Source organism: Myotis yumanensis, unplaced genomic scaffold (assembly GCF_028538775.1).
Source record: "Myotis yumanensis isolate MYYU_CA2020_CCGP unplaced genomic scaffold, mMyoYum1.0.hap1 SCAF_9, whole genome shotgun sequence".
In the NCBI taxonomy this organism is placed as follows: Eukaryota; Metazoa; Chordata; class Mammalia; order Chiroptera; family Vespertilionidae; genus Myotis; species Myotis yumanensis.
The window spans coordinates 77,796,641-77,820,108 of record NW_027223760.1 but is presented as its reverse complement, the minus strand read 5'-3'; the positions used below and the strand labels follow the sequence as shown (position 1 = coordinate 77,820,108).

Genomic DNA, 23,468 nt, shown 5'->3' with positions numbered 1-23,468 from the left:
ATCGATGTTTCTAACTCTATATCCCTCTTCCTTCCTGTCTGTAAAAAATCAATAAAAATATATTTTTTTTAAAAAGAATGCATTTTTATATATATCTTTTTTAAAAAATTGGTTTCAGAGAGGAAGGGAGAGGGAGAGATAGAAACATCAATGATGAGAGAGAGACATTGATCAGCTGCCTCCTGCATGCCCCCTACTGGGAATTAAGCCTGCAGCGGTGGTGTGTGCCCTGACCAGGAATTGAACCAGTGACCTCCTGGTTCATAGGTTGACGCTCAACCACCAAGCCACACTGGCAGGACTATAGTACCCAAATTTAATGAGAATGTTTAATAATAACTATTATTTAGAGAATGTTTCTGATGTGAGGCACAGAGGCAAACTCAGTTTTGCCCTATACTCCTCACTGGATCCTCATACAACACGTTAAGGTGGGTGCGGATACCTGGGCTCGTGAAGGTGAAAACATTTCCCAAACTCACCTGGTTAGCCAAGTTGGGGGGGGGGGGGGGAGCTAGAACCCAGGACTGTTCAACTCTTACCTTTCAGGCACAGGGCCTCCCTAGACTGCTACTGCCTCGCAGTATTAATTTCTTCATTTGATGACCCCGTAAAACGAAGTGCTAAAAACAGAAAACACCCTTCTAAAAGAACATTTACATACTCAAGAAACGAACGGTGCGAGGCCGGCCAGTCTTATTTACTGCTGAAAACCCTGACCATCTGGAAAAATAAAGCTGTTCTGAGCACATTTGTGCTGATCAGTACAACTGGCACACATGCCCGTGCAGCGGCCAGCCCGGCGCTGGTCATGAAAACGAAGCTCGGGAATGAGCCGTTACACAACCTGTCCCAGCATCTGGCTGACGGACACCTTTTGCAGACATCCCAGGCCGAGTGCTGCAGAAACAGATGATACACCCAAAGGAGGCAGTTCCAGGGAAGTGTAATAAAGGGGGCTGTGTGCAAAAAAGTGTGTGTGTGTGTGTGTGTGTGTGTGCCGGGCGCAGAGAAATGACAGGGAGATGCAGTACCCGAGGGGACCAGTAGGGAGTACTGCTGTCACAGATGGGCCTGAAGGATTCAGGGACAGAGAGGGGGTAGCTCAGAGCACCCCACAGAAGCTATGCTGGGACCTTAGGTCTGGGGACACCGCCCACCATGACTCTACAGACAGGGAGCCTGGGAGATAAATATCTCATCTTTATTCACCTCCCTCCCTCTGTTCTTTTGCTGATGCCGCACTGGCTGAACCCAACCAAAAGCCAAGTGACAAGGAGGTCGCTGATATAACCCCCTTGTATCACTGGAACGGGGAAAGTGGGCCTAGCAGGGCAGGTGGAAATCCTCCAGCACCTCCAACACCCCCCTTTCCTCTCCACCAGCTTATTCTTCTCCCCTGCTCATTCTCTGCTGCAGACCCTTCCATTGCTGCCCCTGACACCTGTACCTTCCCCTGCCTGGGGGGGTGGAGGGGCAGGGGGGGAGGTGCCAGGGGGGGATGGGAGGTGCCTGCGGTACTCTCCAATGATGCTCTTCACAATTATCAGCCCAAAACCCACTAAGACTGGAGACATCATGTAAAACCATCATACGCACCTCCCTCAACTGTATACCCACAAGCACACACCACCTGGCAGCATGTTCCTCCGGATAAATGACTATCCCTGTCTGTATTCTTAAAGCACAAATACCGTGGCTCTATTGGTAAGTGTAGGTTTCAATCTGCAATGAGGATGAACCTTGAGAAGAACATAAGGCAAACTGAACACATTCCCTCTCGGGTCCCCAAAGCCCATTCCTTCCCCAAGCTCCCAAGCTCCTCTCTCTTTTTTTTTAACATTTGTTTTTATTTTTTTTAAATATATATATATATGTTTTTATTGATTTCAGAGAGAAAAGGAGAGGGAGAGAGAGAGAGAAACATCAATGATGAATCATTGATCGGCTGCCTCCTACACACCCCCTACTGGGGATTGAGCCCGAAACCTGGACATGTGCCCTTGAATGAAATCGAAGCTGGGACCCTTCAGTCCGCAGACGGACACTCTATCCACTGAGCCAAACCGGCTAGGGCTCAAGCTCCTCTTTTAAATGGGGACTTAGAAAACCAGAAAGGAGTTCCTTGATGTCAAGAGATGGCAACTACATCTTGGAAGGTGGAAAGGGAGTGGATGAGCAGGAACTGACCTAGAAATGAAGAAACAGAATCTCGATGAATAGAAAGGGGATGTGGCCAAGGGTGGGTGCCCTGTGCCTCCCAGAGCCTGCGGGTGGAAGGCGGCAGGGCAGAAGGAAGCCTGGAGCTGTGTCAGAGCATCCCACCCTGTAGGGCGCACAATAATATTTACTGAACGTCTGGACCCTAAGGCCTGCAGGCTGTGAATGAAATGACCAGATGCTTGGTTTGCCTGCTAAAGATCACAGGAACTGCTAAACTTCAGTCCCCCAAGGAAATCCGAGCAAACAAGAGATCATCCCCCTCTAGGGGGACGAGGAGTGTTAGGAATACGGCAAAACTCCTAAAAGCTGAATCAGGACCGGCTGACCAGGCGCTCCAAGACCTGGAGAGTGAGAGCAGGAGTCCCACGGACACCTGCAGGCGGAAAGCTGGGGTCCTCTGCTAGGGTCTGGAGCAGCAGCCGCAGGGGCGTATTAACAAGCCCACAGAGGCTCCGAATGAAACCAAACCAGGCCAAGGGCTGAAGGGCTGGATCTCTTGGCAACTGCAAATGCCCATAAGCTGAACCATCACCAACTGCTCCCAAGCGCCAGGCAGAGATGCAGGAAGAAAGCAAGCTCTGTGGAAAGAAAGGCCCTGTGAGGTTTATGACTCTGGTCGGGGTGACAGCCATCCAACCATCGTTTCCCTCTGGGCACAATCTCCGAATCAGCAGCCAAAGCCCAAAACACCTTAGATTTCTCCTCCCTCAAGTTCTTCGAGCAGGAATAGCAAAGTCATCCCTAATACTTCATAAAATCCCAAAGGAAAGGGGGCCCTAGAGGGAAAACCTCACATTAGTAAAGCACCTACTGTGTGGCCTGCCCCTTCCACTCCACTGTCCACACTGCAGCCACAGGGACCTTCGTAAAACACAAATCTGGCCCCTCATTCCCCTGATTAAAACGCGCCAATAAAAAAGAAGAAAGAAAACTCTCCAATGGCTTTCCATTGTCCTTAGTCAAAGTCCATACTCCATACTCAAGCAGGCAACATCCTTCCCTTCTGGCCTCCTCTCACCTCTCTTTTCTCCCCTCAGCCACTCCCATGCTCCCACTCCCAGCTCAGGCCACAATGAACAGACTGAATGTCCCCAACACAATGCTCCCACCTCCAGATCTCAACTATTCGTATGCTCTTCCCTTAACCAGACACACCCTCTTCTCCCTACAACCCTCACCCCTCAGCATCTCCCAGTAAATTGTAACCCTCCTCAGGTCTCATCCCTGAAACCCCAGGACTCCATCCTGAACCCCACCCCAACATGACACACGGTTAAGCCTTCCGTGTGCTTCCATAGCTCCTTGCTTTTCTTCCACCGTTTATATATGGCAAACCATAGGTTCCGGCACTAAAATGCCTTGGTTCAAGGCCCCACCCCACCACTTAGTAGCTAGCGACCTTTGGCAAATTACTTGAACTTCCTGAGCTTCGGCTTCTTCAGTGGTAATGAGGTATCTACCTCGCTGTCTTGTAAGTTAAACGAATTCATCTGAGATTAAATGAATTCATGTATGTAAGGACATGTGATAAAAACCCCATGTGAACTCTATGTGAGAAACAGAAGTGTGTGCTATTCTTTCTGTACTACCTCACTATGTGATTGCTGAACTGTCAGTGGTAGGGGCAAGGGGGGGACAGTCCCTTCAAGGGCAGACACTGCATCCAAGTTTGCTGAGTGGACGGTAGCCGCTCTGTGCTCTTTCCACTGCCCCACACCGCCTCAAAGTGGTTGCCATGCCTACAGGGTAGAAAGTCTCAGACAACTTGTGCTAGTGGGAATCCTATATAATAAAAGGGTAATATGCAAATCGACCAAACAGTGTAACGACCAGTCGCTATGATGTGCACTGACCACCAGGGGGCAGATGCTCAACGCAGGGAAATCGCCGCTCAGCCACAAACTGGGCTGATGACTGGCAAGCGCAGTAGCAGTGGCAGGAGCCTCTCTCGCCTTTGCGGCCGCGCTAAGGATGTCCGACTAATGGCTTAGGCCCGCTCCCCATGGGCCTAAGGGGAGCGGGCCTAAGCCCTCAGTGGAACATCCCCCAAGGGCTCCCGGACTATTAAAGGGTGCAGGCCGGGCTGAGGGGGAGCCCCCTTCCCCCAGTGCACGAATGTTGTTCACCGGGGCTCTAGTTATTAAATAACACCAGTGTAAGCAGGAAATTCTTCCCTATTTCTAACTAAAGAAGCGAATGAAAGAAGACACACAAACGGTCAATAAACACGTGAGAAGATGCTCAGCATCATCAGCCTGAGGGAAACACCACTTAAAACCACAATGAGATACCACTTCGTACCCACCAATAATTAAGTGGCTATAATTAAAAAAAACAATTATAGTTGCTGGGAGAATGTGGAGCAGTTAGGACCCCCATGCACTGCTGGTGGGAATGCAAAATAGCACAGTCAACTGTTGGAAAATGCAGATCTTCAAAAAGTGAAATAGAGTTGCCATGGGACCCAGCAATCCCACTCCTGGTGCTGTATGGCTCTTCCACATTTTGTTTGCCCATTTATCAGCTGGTGGGCATTCGGGCTGTAGTACTTTCTGGCTATTATGAATAATGACGTGTGGACATGCACGCACAAGGTTTTGTGTGGATATATGTTTTCGTTTCTTTTTTGGAGTGATGAAAAAAAAAAAAGTCCTGGAATTGGATAGTTGTGATGTTTGCACAACTGTGACTATACTAGAAACCACTGAACTGTACATTTTGGGTGAATTGTTTGGTATGTGAATTCTATCTCCCCAACAAAAGAAGTGATTGAAACAATAGTAAGCACACGCATGTCTGAGCACTTGCTATGGGCCTCAGAGCACGCGAAACAACTTTTGTAGATTCACTCATTGTCTATAATTTCAAAAAACAAAGCCAGAGAAGGTAAGAGAAGGCTTAAAAGGACGAGTTCAGTAAGGAGCCTGCCCAGCCTGGGCACAGAGCGGATGCTCAACAGATCTCTCCGCCTGGTCGGGTGACTCACTGAGATGTGCCCGAACAGAACTGTTAGTAACAAAGCCTTGTGGGGAGGGCCTGGAGCTGGAGCCGAAGAGGCCTGTTAACTCTGGACTTGGATTGTCCGAGGTTTCAGTCTGCTTCCACTCAGACAAGTGTCTTCGCCTCAATGGCCTCAAGCTTCACTGGCCCAATGAGGGTAATGACAGTACCAACCTCGGAGAATTGCTGTAAGAATTACGTGAGCTCATTCTACGGAGAGCACTTAGAGCTCCCCTGGCCCGTGGTCATCTCTCCATACACACAGCGGCCGCTATCATTGGCTGGAGCACCACAGACGAGGTGAGGGGCCTGCGGGAAGGCACGGGAGGGGGCGGCAGGCGCGCAGCCAGTGACCCCGGGGTCGGTCGACCCACAGAGTGACGCTCTCACACGGGTTTCGCGCGTGTAAATGAACTGGGCGAAGAGGAGGGGCGTGACTTGCCCCAACTCCGCTGCGCAAGGTCGTGTGGAAGATTCCAGCCCGGATTAGACCTGGGGAGCCCGAGGGCCGGGAGGGATTGAGGGTCGCGGAGCTTTGGGGTAGGAGGAGGGAGAGGGAGGAGCGCGGGGTCCGCGGGGCGGAGCTGGGGGAGGTCCGTCGGGAGGGAAAGGCCTGTCCGGAGAGAGGGAAGCGGGAGAGCCCGCGGGGCGCGGTACCTGGAGTCGAACTTCTGGCCGTCGGGGAAGGTCCCCACGTAGTGGTAGCGCACGAAGTCGCCGCTGCGCACGGTGCGCGGGCACTCGTCGGGCACGAAGCGCCGTTCGATCTGCAGCTCCGGGTCGGAGCCCAGGCCCAGGCCGGCCACGGGCGCCGCCTGCCCGGTCACCCAGAGCAGCAGCAGGAGCAGCGGCGGCGGCGGGGGTCGCCAGCTCCGGGCCCTGAACGCCATCGGGGGCGGCGAGGAGAGGAGCGGGGGTCGGACTCGGAGACGGCGGGGGCGCGCGGAGCTCGGGCAGCGCGCGTGGCGGGCCCGGGAGCAGCGGCGTTTGCAAACGTGGAGATGAATGCCGGCCCTCCCCGGGCCGCAGCCGCCACCCCCTCGGCCTCGGCCCCCGCCCCCGGCCACATCCGAGCGAGGGGAGGAGCTGCGGCCGCGCGCGGGGCGGGCCCGCTGCGCCCCCGCGCCGCCGCCCAGCCGCCCTGCCCTCGGAGCCCGGGGCCCGCCCCGGGAAGAGACCGTCCCGGGGGAGCCGTGGTGCGCTCCTCGGCGCTGGGCTCGGGGCCAGAGTTGGGAGGGAAGAGCGTTTCGTGCCTCAGCAGACCCGCTGGTCTCCGCCTGTCCCCGGAGACTCCGGATTTAGAACCGCCAGAGGCTCCTACGTGGCCGCGGGTCCAATTACCCCCTGCGGCTTTGGAGAAGGAGAGAAACAGATTTTTTTTTTTTTTTAAAGCCTAGTTACAAGGATGGAGTCTCCACTGAAAAAGGCTGGAAGTCCCCATTCTTCAGGATTAGAGGGGAGGCACGCGTTGCCAGACTCCTGGACAGCTTGTACAGGTGAACATTTTAAGTTGCCAACTGTGACTGTTCCCCACGCCATCAAGGTGCACTGTGAGCTGACTTACAGCAAACATCCTACACGGCCTCAAACACGTGACTAAGCCACGTAGGGCTTCACAATACTCAGATGTGGCAAGAAATTCATCGGAGTAGTTGAAGGCATTGAACTTCGAGTCGATTGTCCTTACTTACTAGAACCTGGCGCCAATGAAAGCAAATCACCAAAGTTTCGATTCACGTTGGAAGTGTAAACCAACGGTTGTGGGCGCCAATTCAAAGCGAAGAGCAATGCCCAACTCGAAGTGCCCGTGAAAAAACGAGACTTTATTCAGTGCAAACAGCTCAATTGGGATACAGAGTGGCCCTGAGACCAGCGCAGCTGTGGGACAGCTCAGTAGTGTCACAGCTCAATTATGAAACAGCACAGCTGTGAGACACCTCCTGGGGCCAGGCAGCCCTGGGTGAGGACCCGCTCCAGCTAGACCAGAGGTTCTCAACCAGTGGGTCGCGACCCCTTTGGGGGTGGAACGACCCTTTCACAGGGGTCGCCTAAGACCATCGGAAAACACATATATAATTACATATTGTTCTTGTGATTAATCACTATGCTTTAATGTTCAATTTGTAACAATGAAAATACATTATGATTCATAACAGTAGCAAAATTACAGTTATGAAGTAGCAACGAAAATAATTTTATGGTTGGGGGTCACCACAACATGAGGAACTGTATTAAAGGATTGCGGCATTAGGAAGGTTGAGAACCACTGAGCTAGACGGTCTGCCTGCTCCACTTTGGCTCAGTTGGCAGGAACACAATGCAGGCAAGCAGTTCAGTTCAGGCTTCTCCCTGAAGTTCAGTTTGCATGAGAGGCCTCTGGGTAGAAAAGGCCCCATTTTTTAAAAATTGAGCTCCGTTAGCCAGTGGGAGCTCTATTTAATAGGTATCTTCTTTCTCGGGGTCCACGGAAGCAAGCAATTCTGATATCAAATGTGGCAGAGATAGCAAGTGAGAGAGAAACTGGACACCCATCTAATATATACATACGTATGCAAAAATACTAAATAAAACGTGAGCAAATTGAAATCAACAATTTATAAAAAGAATGATACATATAACAGGGGGACTACCTAAGCGACCTTTAGCAAGTTCATAGTATCCTCTGCAAAATGAAGATAAAACATGATGATTACAAGATTATTATAGACCTTATGAGATCCCAGGATCTCATGAGAAACTTCATGTAGCCCTAAAGAAATGTCCACTGTTCCTATTAGAGCTTATTCCATGGAAATCGAAAACCTATTCATATAATTCACCCTATTAACACTGTTAGTCCGTATGGCTTGGGTAAAACTGATTTCACCCCTGGGAATTAAGGTGAGCATGTGACATAGGCTGGGCCAATCAGAGTACTGCTTCTCCATGACCACAGAGATTGTTTCCATGGCAGCTACATGACCCTTGCTAAGCCAAGGAGTATAATACATGGAAGTCCTATTGGAACAGAGAAAGGCTTCTCCCAGCTTCTTCCAGGGGCTGCTAAGTGGTTGGCCACCTTTGCCCCGACAATGGGAGAACCTGTATGAGAATGAAGCTGAGAGAAAGAGAAATGGCTGGCTCTTAACAGTTCAGCACCTAGATCAGGCCGTTCCTGAAGTTCTACCCCATGACATCACATATATGTGAGAAAATAAATTCCTTAAAAAACCCAAACAGTTTTATTTGGGTTTTGGTATGTTGTTTTTGAAAGAGTCGATTAATGCTTGCTCAAATGGAACTCTCAATCCCTGCGTCTTCTTCCTGAGAGATCAAATCATTGAGTTAAGCAGATACTTGAATCAGTCAAGACTTTTTTTTTTATAAAGTGTGATACTATAGAGTTTTATTGATCAAGACTCTTTCGATTGCAAGTGTGAGAAGAACAACTTCACTGGTTTTGCATAGAAGTATATCCTAAAGTTTTCAGCTTGTTTGCTTGCTATAATGTTTGGTATCTTCTTTTTGTTTCTTTTCTTGTACTTTAGGGGAATATCTTGACCAGCAACAAAGTCTTCCCAGGAGAGGAGGAACTATTGGCTCAGGTCACTTGTATCTACAACTGGATTGGTTCATACACCGATTTTTCCCTCTCAAAGGGAAACCAGATTTCCAAGTTCTGGGATATACATATATACACACACACACATATACACACACACACATACATTGTATGTCTGTTCATAGTCTTTGTGTGTTTATTTGGACTTCCTGTAATAAATAGGAAAGAGCTCCGCAGATATTTTAGGTACTGATTATATTAAAAATGCCATGTTTCAGGGAAATATCCTCTATACTATTTTTTTAAATATGGAATGCTTCATGAGTTTGCATGTCATCCTTGCGCAGGAGCCATGCTAACCTTCTCTATATCGTTCCAATTTTAGTATATGTGCTGCCGAAGCGAGCACTCCCCTCTACTATTGTTTTTACTTCCTTTGTAGTTTATCCCATTGCATGAAAGTTACTATAACTTCATGTATCAGATAACACTTTTAAAGTACAATCTGGTTAAGCACCTAACACTTTTGCATCCTGGCTCCACCATTTACTAGTTCTGCATCCTTGAGCATGTCCCTTAACTCTCTGGGCCTCCCCCTGTCTACAAAATTAGTGTAATACATAAAGGTCATAACAGAGCTTAAGTTTGTAAAGATTAAATCATATCTTCTTAAGGGCTTGGCTCAATGACCAGTACATAAAAGCACTCAATATGTATTAGGTTTTATTTTCAGCTCCCAAAGCCTGTCTAAATTCAATATACACTGTTTTAACCAGGGGTCCCACATAGAGCGGAAGGGGGGGAGGGGCGGGGCCGGGAAGGGCTCCCAACCGCCGGCACCCTCAGCCCTCGGACGCCGCCAGGGGGCGCGCTCCGACCTCCGGCACCAACCGGCCAGGCTGCGGCGCTCCGAGCGAGGACCGAGGGCCGCGCCGCGGGGAGGCGGGGACCCGCGGCCTCGGCGGAGACACCGGGCTCAGCCGGCGGCCTCCGGGCGGCGGCGGGAGGGGGCGCTGCGGGCCCGGGCGGGCGGGGCGCGGAGGAAGTGCCGTCTTCGCCGCCGCCTGAGCCGCGCGGGCCGCGATGTCGTCCCGGCCGGGGCGCGGCGTCCCGGGGGCCGGGGGCGCGCGGCGGGCGCGGGAGCCGCCGGAGCAGGAGCTGCAGCGCCGCCGGGAGCAGAAGCGGCGGCGACACGACGCGCAGCAGCTGCAGCAGCTCAAGCACCTGGAGTCCTTGTGAGTCCCCGCCGCCCCGGCTCCTGCGGGGACGGGGCGCCGCGTGGGCGCGGGAGGCGGGGTCCTCGGAGACCCGAGAGCGGGCGGGCGGCCCGGCTGCCGTGATGGGTCCGGGCGGGAGGGGGGTCGGTGCCCGGCGCCCCGGGGCCGCCGGGGCCGGGAGGGAGCGCGGCCCCGCCCCCAGGCTCCGGCTCCCGCGGGTGATCGGGGGGGTGCGGGGGGGAGCGGGGGGGCGCTGCCCCGCGCGGGAGCCCAGGTCGGCCGCGCGCCGCGCCGTCGGAGTTTGGCCAGGGCTCCTGGCGCGCATCTGGATCTGGGGAATGAATGAATGAATGAATGAATACACGGGAAGCGCGCGCTGGTGCCTGCCCTTTCGCGGTGTTCGGGTCAGAGGCCACTGTGAACCTGGGAACGTCTTCTCCTCTGGTCACTAGCCCTGCAGCGCTAGTGGGAAGAGAGTAAACTTGGGGCGAGGGGCTTGTCCCTGCGGACGGGGAGGGGCTGTCAGTGCAGGAGAGTGCGGACTCGCCTTCTGGGCCTGAGGACTTCTACCAGGATTGAGGGCGGAGGCCACCCAGAGGCCGATTCCAGCTCCACAGAAGGAACTGGGACGGGAGACTCACACCCTTGCAGGCGAGCCTGGCCGCACGGAGGAGGGTCCAGGGAACCGCTGGGAGGAGGGCGGGTGGAAAAGGAGAAACATCGGGTGTGAGGTTGGATTGAGGACCTTCCAGCTCGTTCCTGTCATCCTGCCATTCTGTCGTTAGCTTTAATTCTTAAAGGTTGGTGTTCGCGGAGTTAATTAATAAATTGTTCTTTTTCAGGGCGCTCAGCCAGTCATGTAAGGAAAGGTCTTCAGAGGGCTACAAAGCTCTATATTATAGGGTCTATAATGTAGACTCTATAATGACCCTCCTGGGAGCTTTGACACAAAGTGCATGGCTTTGCTGGAGCCTGGCCTGCTCTGCATGATATGTTTACTATGTTCTCAGTGTGGCCCTGGAGCTGAGAGTCACCTCAGTAGGACAGTGGCTGCAGGACAGGGCCTTGCTGGGCTGGCACCCACCGTCCTGGCCCCTGGGGGCCCTCGGTGTGGTGCTCTGTGTCTGCCAAACCAAAGGTTCCTCGCCCCATACACCATTGGAGAGATCAGTCTTCTGACGACACAGAGCAAGTTATTACAGTCTGAATGGATTCACAGCTGGCTTCTCAGATGGTACAAAAGGATGGGCCTCCACCAACTTTTTTTTCGCTTTTTATTTACTTTTATTTAATTTTTTATTGATTAAGTTATTACATATGTGTCCTTATCCCGACATTACCCCAATTTTTTTTAAATATATATTTTATTGATTTTTTACAGAGAGGAAGGGAGAGGGATAGAGTTAGAAACATCGATGAGAGAGAAACATCGATCAGCTGCCTCTTGCACGACTCCCTACTGGGGATGTGCCCGCAACCAAGGTACATGCCCTTGACCGGAATCGAACCCAGGACCCTGCAGTCCGCAGGCCGACGCTCTATCCACTGAGCCAAACCGGTCAGGGCCCAATTTTTTTTTTAATATTAAGAATTAACTGCAAAGACACATGTAGATTCTTGACTGTCAGAGGGCAGAAGCCAACCATACATTAACATAGTCCCATTTCCAAATCTGTTTCGTTTCCTAGTTAAATGTGACTTTAAACTTGGAGAATTTTTCTTTTTTAATATGTTAAAATCACGGACTGTTTAGCCATAGGAAACACCATCAACTACCGTCCTTTAAACTGTGAAAACAGTGGTGAAATGGACTTTTCAGGCAACGCCATGGCCAATCGCAGATTTCCAATGTGTGGTTCCATCACACTTCTTTTCACTTTGGCAACAACAGTTACATATTTTTCAGGAGTTTGGATTTCCGTTTGATTGGCCATATGTTGTTGTTTGTGCAGCTCCTCTGGCTGAAAGGATGTATTATTGTCGGATTTGTAGTCGGTACTACAGACTCCCTTCCGTCTCTATGCATAAGGCGTACCATTCGTGTACGGTTGAATGGTTGCAGGTGAACTGTATCCTTGTCCCAATTTGTGCAGGTTCCAGTGCTGTTGCTAAGTAAGTTACGGCTAGGACCTGCCACCACTTTGTGTTAGAAAATAGTTTAAGCACTTGCTTTGGAAAGCACTGTACCACACCTCAGCGGCTCAGTCTATTCTCTCTGTAATATTCGTGGGGCAGCTCCTCCTCTGTGCACTAACAGAGCTCTGGCATTTGGCATGTACCATCCAGCTGCCTGTGGTCCAGGCATCGTGCAGGGGTCCTGCAACTGGACTCCAGTGGGGTCCATGCGGGCAGAGAGGGTGGGCAGAGAGCTGAGGGGCCGGAGGCAGCGGCTTGGGCCGCTTGGGCTCACTCTGGCAGAGGCGGCGGGAGGATCTTGAATTGGGACGTTCAGGGACATGGAAGGGGGGGCCTCTGGGACAGGTCACCTTCACTCCTTCCCTCCAGCAGGCCCTTCCCTCCAGCTTTGCTCTTCCCTGTGTTGACCCCAGCCCCTCAGAGCAGGTCACCCAGCCCCCCGCCCTGAGCCTCTTCCACGTTGAGTCGGTGTAGCGATGCTGGGTGAACAAGCTGACAACGATAATGACAGTTTGGAACCATAATGAACTCACATTTTCCCTGTCATCTCTTGCTTTCCCTTCTTCCAAAAAGAAAATCATTGCGCTAAGACGGCAAGTGAGTTACAGTTTCAGTGAACTTGAGTTCTGCATCTCAGCGGGATGTGGGAGAGCATCCGTTTGTTTATATGTGATCTCGAGTGCCCGGCATGTTCTATCAACTGTTTTAGACATAACGTACTTCTAGGTTTTTATTAAACACACCCTTTTTAGTTTATCCTTGCAGTTGCTTTTTGCTCGTTATGTTCCTGTTAACGTGGTTGATGATGGGTTTGTTTTCTTTTTTCTTTCTAGTTATGAAAAACCTCCTCCTGGGCTTATCAAGGTCAGTGTGAAGTGTGTCCTGTGGCTCTTCTCTTAGACATAAGTCACTCAGTGCGCAGACTCCCTTTGTGATCACCCCGTTTCTTCCCGCAGGTGCCAGTCAGACACTTCGGGCTTTGTCACAAGCCTGTGCCTTTGTGGCAATTTACTCAGCCGGGTGTCTGTTCCCTAAGAAACCCAGGCAGGCCCACGCGAGTCCCTCAGCCATCGCCCCTTCTCTCTCCCTCCATCTCTGCTGCCCTGGTGCTGACTTTCTCATCTGGCACTGGTTTCTCGACTGTCATCAGTTCAGAGAATGGGAGACTGGGGAGGCCTGAGGCTCCCCCCGCCTGAGTCCCCTGCAGGAGCCCCTCCTCCAGCCCCCTGGCCAGTGTCTGTTCCTCTGGGGGAGTGAGGCTTAGAGGAGTGGTGAAAAGCCAAAGCGACCTTTTCTGTTTAAAGATTTAAACTTTCAATTTTTAAAAAAGATGTAAGCCAGGCCGGCATGGCTCCATGGTTGAGCATCAGCCTATGAACCAGGAGGTCACGGTTCGATTCCCAGTCAGGGCACATGCCTGGCTTTCGGGCTTGATCCCCAGTGTGGGGCGTGCAGGAGGCAGCCGATCAATGATTTTCTCTCATCATTGGTGTTTCTATCTCTCTCTCCTTTTCCCTTCCTCTCCGAAATTAGAAAAAAGATATATATATTTTTTAAAAAATGGAGGGAAACGGGGGGCATCTGTACAAAAATAAAAAATTTAAAAAATAGAAATAAAAAAAGAATTAAAAATTCTTTTATTATAAATGTAATATTCATGGAAACGGGGGTGGAGGAAGCTCCTTAAGTATAACTAGTTATTCAGTAGTGACATGCATAGCAGAGATAGAGCACGTGTGTGACTAGAAAACATGGCAGTGGCTCGAAAGGTTAACAAGCAACATGCCATTTTATTATTCCAGGTGGCCTTGCTTAATTCTTAGACTGTGCTCATTCACAAAGAGTTTTCCCATTAAAAAAACCATTTATTGATTTTAGAGGTGGGGGGAGAGAAACATCGATTTGTCGTTCCACTTATTGAGATATCCATGGTTGATTCTGGTATGTGCCCTGACTGGGGATCGAACCTGTAATCTTGGCATATCAGGACGACACCCTAACAACTGAGCTACCCAACCAGGGTGAGGTGAGATCTTTTTCTTTTTTTGTTTTTTTAAAAATATAGTTTATTGATTTTCTTACAGAGAGGGAGAGGGATAGAGAGCTAGAAACATCGATGAGAGAGAAACATCGATCAGCTGCCTCTTGCACACTCCCTACTGGGGATGTGCCCGCAACCAAGGTACATGCCCTTGACCGGAATCGAACCTGGGACCTTTCAGTCTGCAGGCCAACACTCTATCCACTGAGCCAAACCGGCCAGGGCTGAAACCTTTTTCTTGATCTTGGAATCTGATATACATTAGAATTTCGAGCTTGCCGATCACTCCTGTATGAAGGACAGATTGCTATCCGCTCCAAGAACAGCCACTTGGTTTTTGTGATGTAGTTCTCCGGGCACATTCACTTCCACTTTTTCTGTCCGGTCTCAGTGGTGTCTCCGGTTCTTGAGAGGTGACTCATGATGACCTTAGGAGCTCCCCCTCCCCCTGAGAAAGCCAGGCCCTCTGTGTTCTGAGGCAGGTGGAGGGGATCCGGCGCTTTCTGGCCATATTGTTTACTCGCTGTTTCCCTTTTTAGGAGGATGAGACGAAGCCGGAAGACTGTATACCAGATGTGCCAGGCAATGAGCATGCCAGGGAATTCCTGGCTCACGCGCCAACCAAAGGGCTTTGGATGCCGCTGGGGAAGGAGGTCAAAGTTATGCAGTGTGAGTGTGCAAGCGTGCCCGGGACTCCCGAACACACGCAGGTGACACCACGGTTCACAGGCGTGTTTTTCTTTCCTTTAACGTGTTCTCCTCTCAGCGCTGTCAGAGTCCTGGCATGATCTCTGCTCTGCAGATTGACTTACACGTGTCAGTACGTGGTCCCAGGTAAGAGGCGGAGCCAAGGTGTGCTCCAGGCTTCTGACTCCACGTGCAGTGGCCCTCCCACAGGGCGGGGCTGCCTTTGGAGGACACTGGCTGGTAGTGTTCCTGCCACAGAAAGGACCTTCCGCGGTGGAAATGCCTTGGAGGGCAGGTCCCTCTGGGTCCTGCCTCAGTTAGTCCCCCTCCATGGTTGGTGGTAAGGTTTCTCCAGGTTGCCTGAGAGGAGCTACAGGCCACAGAGGGTGGGTTGGGACAGGTAGAGCTCTGCGTGCACACCCCCCACCCCACCAGGGCAGCAGCACCTTCATCTAGCGCAGCAGTTCTCAACCTGTGGGTCACAACCCCTTTGGCGGTAGAACGGCCCTTTCACAGGGGTCGCCTAAGACCATCCTGCATATCAGATATTTACATGACGATTCATAACAGTAGCAACATTACAGTTATGAAGTAGCCACGAAAATAATTTTATGGTTGGGTCACAACATGAGGAACTGTATTTAAAGGGACAGAAGGTTGAGAACCACTGATCTAGCGCAAGATGGCATTTGAAGAAAGGGTGCCACTGCCTTTTTATTCATTTTTTTATTCATTTTTAATATTCTGAAGTTTATTCATTCAGTATTATTGTTTTGTGATTTTGGATTATTTCCAGCAATTTGCTGTTTTGTTTTTTATATATATCTTAATTGATTTTAGAGAGAAAGGAAGGGAGAAGAATAGAGAGAGAGAAACATCGATGGGCTGCCTCCCAAACCCCCACTCCTGGGGATCAATCCCACAACCCAGGCATGTGCCCCCATCAGGAGTCGAACCAGTGACCTCTTGGTTCATGGGTCAGTAGTCAACCACTGAGCCCCACCAGAGCTGGCCTTAGTGGCTTTTAAAAGAAGCAAAACCAGAGAGCTGGTTCTCCCTCCTCACTGTGTGAGGACATGGCTGTCTGCAGCCAGGAGAGCACACTCATCAGAAACCGACCCTGCTGGCACCCGATCGCGGACTTCCGGTCTTCAGCACCGTGAGAAAACAAGTGTCTGCGTCCTGTTATGGCAGCGGAGCCGACCCTGAGACACCGCCATTCCGCAGCTTCCCTAGCCTCTTCCTGTGCTGGAGCGCCTCTGTCCTGGGTGTTGAGTCATCTTCTTGGTTGTTGCATTCTCTTGTTATGGTGGAGCGCACCCTCCCACAGCTTCCTTTGAAATGGGCTTATAGGAGATACAATTTTCAAGGCCTTCATTTACTGGAAAACATCTTTATTTGGCAGATATTTTTAATTTGCCAGGGCATAGAAGTCTGGGTTAAAAATCAATTTTCCTGATATTAGATGTAGAAAAACCTAATGATGCTGCAAAAAAACCCACACTGTATGATTTCACGGATGTGAGGTACTTAAGGTAATCCCATTCATAGAGACAGAAAATAGAATAGTGATTGCTGCCTATTCACCGGGTGGGGGGCGGGGAATGGGGAGTTGTTGTTTAATGAGAATATAGAGTTTCAGTTTTACAAAGGAAGAGTCATGGAGAGGGAGAGTGTGATGGTAAATGTTATGTATATGGGCCAACCTCATTTTATTGCGCTTGCTTTATTGCGTTTCACAAATGTTGGTTATTTACTGACTGAAGGCAAGATGGTCCACTTGCAAAAACATTACGACTCACTTTATTGTTATGGTCTGGAACCGAACCCATAATATCTCCTAGGTCTGCCTGTATTTTTACCACAATTTTTTAAAAATTTAGAAAAGTTCAGTGTGGGGCGCGGCTACAGTGTCTTGGCCAGGTTCAAGCCTTGGACTCATGAAAGGACAGGGTCCTCTCATTGCCACGTGCAAGTCCCAGCTGGAGGGCAGGGCCCTCCCAGCACAATCATAGCCAACGGCTGTGGTTGTAAGCTTGAACCTGTGGTCCGAACACGTGGCCCCACGTGCCTTGTGATGGAGTTCGGGTGCATGTAGTTGAGTAGGGTTGGAGCTCACGAGAATGCTGTAAACAACGTGATCACGCCCTTACTTTGCCTCGTGGCATCTACTATAAAATAAAGACACGGCTTGTGGGCGCTGGCGCTGTCTCCTCATCAGGGAGCAGCGTCCCACCGAGACCCAGCTTTCATTCTCTTGTCTGTCTTTTCTCAATCCTTTCACCCCCCCATCCCCCACTCAGGATCACCTTTGGCCGTAACAGTTCAGCCCTAGCCGGTCTTGCTCAGTGGATAGAGTGTCGGCCTGCAGACCAAAGGGTCCTGGGTTCGATTCCAGTCAAGGGAATGTACCTTGGTTGCAGGCTCTTCCCCTGCCCAGGCCCTGGTCAGGGCATGTGCAGGAGGCAACCAATCGATGTGTTTCTCTCACATCGATATGTCTCTCTGTCTTTCCCTCTCTCTTCCACTCTCTCTAAAAGTCAATGGAAAAATATCCTCAGGTGAGGACTAACAAAACAAAAAAAATTTAGAACAGTTCAGAGTAGTATGTGGAACCGCATTATAGGTTTGAACTACGTGGGTCCACTTATACGCAGATTTTTTTTCCAGTAAGTATTATAAATGTATTTTCTCTTATGATTTTCTTAATAACATTTTCTTTTCTCTAGTCACCGATTCTTTTTATTGTAAGAATTCAGTACATAATACATATAGCATACAAAATATGTGTTATCAGTAAGGCTTCCAGTGAACAGTAGGCTATTTTTTTAAAATAAATTTTTATTGGTTTCAGAGAGGAAGGGAGAGAGAGAGATAGAAACATCAATGATGAGAGGGAATCATTGATTGGCTACCTCCTGCACGCCCCCTACTGGGAATCAAGCCCAAATCCCGGGCATGTGCCCTTGATCTGAATCACATGTGCCCTTGATCTGAATCAAACCTGGGACCCTTCAGTCTGCAGGCCGATGCTCTGTCCACTGAGCCAAACCAGCTAGGGCAACAGTAGGCATTTTTAAGTTTTGGGGGAGTCAGAAGATACATGTGGATTTTCAACTGGGGGTAGGGCTTTATAAGGTTTCAAAATCCCAGGCTTCCCGCTTCAGTGGGTGCAAGCCTGCTGCTTTTCACAGCCGCTGGCATTGTAGGCTGCTTGCTTTCAAGACTTATAGAAGGGGTGAGAGGGTCCAGTTAAAATGCCAGAAATCCTGCTGTTCTTAGCCAAGGTCCACTGCTTTTTGTTGAATTAATGCTCCTCAGGTCGTGGCAGGCCTTTGGTTAATTCCCAGGGTTGCACAGAAGTTGATTTGGGCAAATTTGCAACTCCTGTCAGTGCTTTTATGGAAGAACAAATTTATAGAGATTGTCACTTGGCCATTCTTGACATACTTCCTGGGCTCTCACTTCTGAAAAGAATTTTCTTCATTGTCATTTAGATGACTTTTTAGGAAGGGAATGAAAGCAGATGAATGTGTTCGGTCTGACATCGGTACCCAGAAGTCTACAACTTCTTTTCTTTTTAATTGATTTGAGAGAGAGAGAGAGAGAGAGAGAGAGAGAGAGAAACATTGTCCACTTATTTATGCATTCATTGGTTGCTTCTTGTATGTGTTCTAAGCAGGGACTGAATCTGCAACCTTAGTGTCTTAGGATGGTGCTCTGACCAACTGAGCTATCCTGCCAGGGTCTATAGGTTTTTTTTGAAGTTTGAAAATTACTACTCTGTTTGATGAGGTTGTGAGTTGCATTTCACTTTCCATTTTATAGATATTTGCATTGACTTGGAAAGTAAGTGTGTTTGGGTTGGGACCAGAGCCAGTTCTACCAAGAAGTAATTGAAGTTTAAGCTTCAGGGAACCTCAGTGGTGCCTTTCAAGGGCCTGCAGGGATCCCATCGATATGTTGATATGGTCATACGATTTTGTAAAATTTGCCAAGGCAAGATGTTTGTTTCTTTTTTCCCTAAAGCGCGCACTGCCTCCAGGTTCCACAAAACTTGAACTTGTTCCAGACATGTAAACTATACATACCTTCATTCTTTTTTATTGGTTGTAGTGTTACCTAGAACAGTGGTTTTTGAACTTTAATATGTCTACAAATCACCAGTAAGTCTTTTGAAATTCAAGTGTGTGTCAGTATTTCTGAAGTGGGCTTACTGCTATGCATTGCCAGCAATCTCACTCATGTGTTGCCAATTTTCTATACTCTTAATGGTTCATTTACTGATTGCATATGCTTTTCAATTGGAGTCTAATGAAGAAAAACCTTAATGTGATCTACTGATTATCTTCATTAAATGAAACTGTGTTATCTTACAGAAATATTCCCTTTTTTCTTTGTTTTTAGGTTGGCGCTGTAAACGGTATGGTCACCGAACGGGCGACAAAGAATGCCCTTTCTTTATCAAAGGCAACCAAAAGTTAGAACAGTTCAGAGTAGTAAGTAGAACCCCACCATGTGAATTTACATTTATTGGAAATAGTGCATGTCCATGAACCAGGCAGTAATTGGTGAACTGGAGTTCATATAAAATACATTCCCTGAAGCATTTCGGCCAAAGTATCTGATGTTAACTACATCTCTGTTAAGTTACATTTGTGTGATAGATTAGTTTATTAACAAAAAACTAACTTCTTATTAAAGTGGCACTTGCTCATATGTTGGGAATAGTGCTTCTTTTTATGAAGTAGACATTGTTATTTATTCAGTCTTTTTTTTTTTTTTTTTTTAAATTCACCCAAGGATGTGTTTTTTATTGATTCTAGAACAGGGGTGGGCAAACTTTTTGACTCGAGGGCCACAATGGGTTCTTAAACTGGACCAGAGGGCCGGAACAAAAGCATGGATGGAGCGTTTGTGTGAACTAATATAAATTCAAAGTAAACATCATTACATAAAAGGGTACGGTCTTTTTTTTTTTTAGTTTTATTCATTTCAAACGGGCTGTAGTTTGCCCAGGGCTGTTCTAGAAAGAGAGGGAGAGAGAGAAAAACATCAATTGGTTGCCTCCCTTACACGCCCTGACTGGGATCAGACCCAAGACCTTTGGTGCACAGGATGACGCTCCAACCAACTGAGCCACACTGGCCAGGGCCAAAGTTTTTTAGACATTTAAAATGTTGTGTTTTAGCCCAGCCAGTGTAGCTCAGTTTAGTGTTGGCCCATGCACCAAGAGGTCACCTGTTCAATTCCCGATTAGGGCACATGCCCAGGTTGTGGGCTCAATCCCCAGTAGGGGACATACAGGAGGCAGTCTATTAATATTTCTCTCTCTCTTCCTCTTTCTCTAAAATCAATACAAATATTTTTTAAATGTGTTTTAATTTTATAATAATTGTAAATACGTTTTTGATCAATCATTCCTCTTCTAGGTAGAATGTCAATTTTTTAAAATTGATTTGAGAGAGAGAGAGGAATGGGAAGAGAGAAACATCGATTTGTTGTTCCACTAACCAACTGAGCTACTTGTCCAGGGCAGAATGTATACTTTTATAGATACTATAGAACATAAAGTGGTGATAAACCTCAAAAACTTTAAACATATTCTTTTTTTTTTTTTTTTACTCAGAAAACCCACTTCTAAGAGTTTATCTTAAGGACATAGGAGAACATCACTATATACATAGCTGTTTATGTATGTATCAGGATAACTTTATAATTATATGATTGAAAAAAATGGAAACTAAAGAAAAGTAGGAAACAACTTAATAGTCCAACATATCAACATAAAATACTGTAACGAAAATTATTTAGATGTTAGTAATTATATTTTAGAAGAATGTGTAATGTCAAGGAAAATGTTCAAGACAGCAAGTGAAAGCAGTAGAGTTGTGTATATAAAATGATTATAGTTTTTCATAAATTATGAATAATGATTGAAGGAAAGAGACTTATGTTAGTAGTAATTACCCCTTAGGTAGTGAGGTAATAGATTTAAAAAAAATTTTTTTTTATAACCCGAAAATTTCTACAATAAATATTTCTTCTTTTTTTTTAATTGAGGTAATTCACATACCATAATATTTGTCATACTTATTCTTTTTTTTTTCTTTTTTTTAAAATATATTTTATTGATTTTTTTACAGAGAGGAAGGGAGAGAGATAGAGAGTTAGAAACATCGATGAGAGAGAAACATCGATCAGCTGCCCCCTGCACATCTCCCACTGGGGATGTGCCCGCAACCAAGGTACATGCCCTTGACCGGAATCGAACCCGGGACCCCTCAGTCTGCAAGCCGACGCTCCATCCACTGAGCCAAACCGGTTTCGGCATGTCATACTTATTCTTATTTTTAAGTAATTCAAGTCATTTTAAATTATCTGTACTTCTGTATACTTCCAGACTTGGTTTAGGGTACATATATTTTTGTGTATCTATAAATGCTTCATTCTTATATATCATCTATTATAATTCACTTTTTAAAAAAACCTACCTCTTAGTCATCTATACACATAGACCAAAGAGAATTACCTCAATATTTCTACCTTGTATAGTACTTTGTGATTCTGCCAGAGTTTATTTACTTATAAAAGATACTTAAATTATATGCTATATATATTTTTTTCAATCCTATATTTTTAAATCTTTTTTCTTTTTAAAAAATTATTTTATTTTCAATCCTGTGTTTTTCTAATTGGAAAATCCTTTTCACAGGATCAATGCGTTGGCAGTCAGTGATGGTGACCCTCAGGAAGAATTAGAACATGTTAAAAAATTACCAAACTGGAAAAAAAATAACTGGTTTTAGTAACAGAGAGATTTAATATTTATTTAATTAATGGTTCATGAAGTCTTACCCAACCTTAACTTTCTCTAACCCTCAAGGCACATGAAGATCCCATGTATGACATCATCCGAGAGAATAAGAGACACGAAAAGGATATAAGGTGAGGTTGTTCTGATGATAACAAGACCCTCTTGAAGTTTTAAATGGTATTACGTTGGAAACTATTCCTATTAGAGGAGCAGTGTAACAAATGTTGTGCTTTCATTGCGCAGCACTTGGGGGTCAGGAGTACTCACTGAAAAGGCTGGTGTTCAGGAATGAGCAGGTCAGCCTGCTCCACTTGGATTAGCTTAATGCAGTGGGCGTGGCCCGGCCTGCTGACGCATGGATGGTTGATGTTGGCAACCCTCTTTGTGGGTGTGTGGTTCTACTGTTTGATTGGTTCTCTTTCATATGATTTAGTTTATCTTCTCCAATGTCTTCAGGGATCTGAGCTATTGTTCAACATGAATAAAGACAGTGAAAAAACAGGAGGTTTTTATTTTTTCAGATTTGTGGTCTTGAGTTATAATTGTTGAGGGGGTAGATTACATAGAATGAACTTGAGCAGTGGGGGATGATTTAGGAAAAGCCGTATCTGTTAGAAGTTACAGTAGAAGGGACTATAGAAATATGCAGGCACACCTCCTTGGGGCATGTGCACTCACATCTCCTTTTCAAGTGAATATTATCTCCTAAACTCTAAGGGACCCCATGAGACTTGCAACCAGGGGAGCAGTGGGGAGTGACAGCGCATCCCTGGCTAACCCCCTGATGAAAAGGTCCCCAAGGCCCCCTTTCTCTGACTTCCTAGTGAGTGCAGCAGCCTCGCTTAGGCTCTCCTGTTACTTCCATCCTAGTCCCGTCCTTGTTTCACTGTCCCCAGCTTTAATAAACATACTATCAAAAAATAATAATAAAAATGTAAAAAGGAAACGTGGAAATATTTAGGACAATGAAAAGGATACAGAACGATTGTACACAGGTAGATAGGCATGAATGTATATGGTCCTGTAAAATAGGCATGGATGTGGACAGGAATGGGCAACATGCAAAAATAAAAATAAGTACTGTATTGAATGAGGTGATTATCTGTGACTTTTTTTATCCTCACTGATAATCTTATATTTAAAAACATTCTTCGACGATGTTGTTACGGTTTCTGGTTCTTTGACCAGTCTTCTCTGTCTAGGATACAGCAGTTAAAGCAATTGCTGGAGGATTCCACCTCAGATGACGATGGCAGCAGCTCCAGCTCCTCGGAATGTAAGGAGAGACACAAGAAAAGGAAGAAGAAAGAAAAGCATAAGAAAAAGAAGAAAGAAAAGAAAAGGAAGAAGAAGCGAAAGCATAAGTCTTCCAAGTCAAGTGAGAGCTCGGACTCGGACTGACAGCTGCTCCATTTGTCCCGCGTTCTCGTCTCAGAATCACACACGGTGGCCGAGAACAGGGGGCCTGGAGTCGGAGAGGGGACACCAAGGAGCACATCGGTGTCACACACACGAGTGACTTCTCACCTACCTTCCAGGGAAGCTGTGACCCCCGAGAGGGACTGTGTCTCCCCAGGTGCCAGCTCTGGACAGCGCTGACGTCGGCAGGACGGGCCCTCCCGGTCCTCCTCCTGCTGGTCACTGTGGCCTGCGATTCCTAGGAAGTTGGGGTGGCCGGACTAGAGCCTCTGAGGACACTCCTCCAGGGCTGCCACCTCCACAGCGAGGCTGCTGAATTCCCAGGCTTCAGGCTCCACTCTTGTCTGTTGTTGAAGATAATAAAAGCTCATTATTTATTTTTCAAAA

At 47.7% G+C, this 23,468-nt stretch overlaps 2 protein-coding genes and 1 non-coding gene across 3 annotated transcripts in view; 1 reads left to right on the top strand and 2 right to left on the bottom strand.

The window, feature by feature from the left end:
* FKBP9 (FKBP prolyl isomerase 9) overlaps positions 1-6,257 on the bottom strand; it is a 28,015-nt gene extending 21,758 nt beyond the window's left edge. The window contains exon 1 of the mRNA XM_070424762.1: positions 5,881-6,257. Coding sequence (XP_070280863.1) covers positions 5,881-6,113 — 233 coding nt within the window. The 5' untranslated portion in view covers positions 6,114-6,257. The remainder of the gene's footprint in view (positions 1-5,880) is intronic.
* A 2,809-nt stretch (positions 6,258-9,066) lies between these two features.
* LOC139017179 (U6 spliceosomal RNA) lies at positions 9,067-9,173 on the bottom strand. Its single transcript, XR_011472830.1, has one exon. It is a non-coding gene; the product is annotated as a U6 spliceosomal RNA (small nuclear RNA).
* A 647-nt stretch (positions 9,174-9,820) lies between these two features.
* LOC139016555 (retinitis pigmentosa 9 protein-like) lies at positions 9,821-23,468 on the top strand. Its single transcript, XM_070424761.1, has 6 exons — positions 9,821-9,999; positions 12,951-12,981; positions 14,698-14,827; positions 19,253-19,344; positions 21,732-21,793; positions 22,865-23,468. The coding sequence occupies exons 1-6, from the start codon at positions 9,848-9,850 to the stop codon at positions 23,061-23,063; spliced, it is 666 nt and encodes a 221-aa protein (XP_070280862.1). The 5' UTR covers positions 9,821-9,847; the 3' UTR covers positions 23,064-23,468.

What these genes read in the sequence shown, in the direction of transcription:
- LOC139016555 (XM_070424761.1), top strand. Translation starts at nt 9,848, where the DNA reads ATGTCGTCCCGGCCGGGGCGCGGCGTCCCGGGGGCCGGGGGCGCGCGG. An exon ending in GGAGGTCAAAGTTATGCAGT is followed by an intron (nt 14,828 to 19,252) that starts GTGAGTGTGCAA and finishes CTTTGTTTTTAG; the next exon opens with GTTGGCGCTGTAAACGGTAT. An exon ending in AGACACGAAAAGGATATAAG is followed by an intron (nt 21,794 to 22,864) that starts GTGAGGTTGTTC and finishes TTCTCTGTCTAG; the next exon opens with GATACAGCAGTTAAAGCAAT.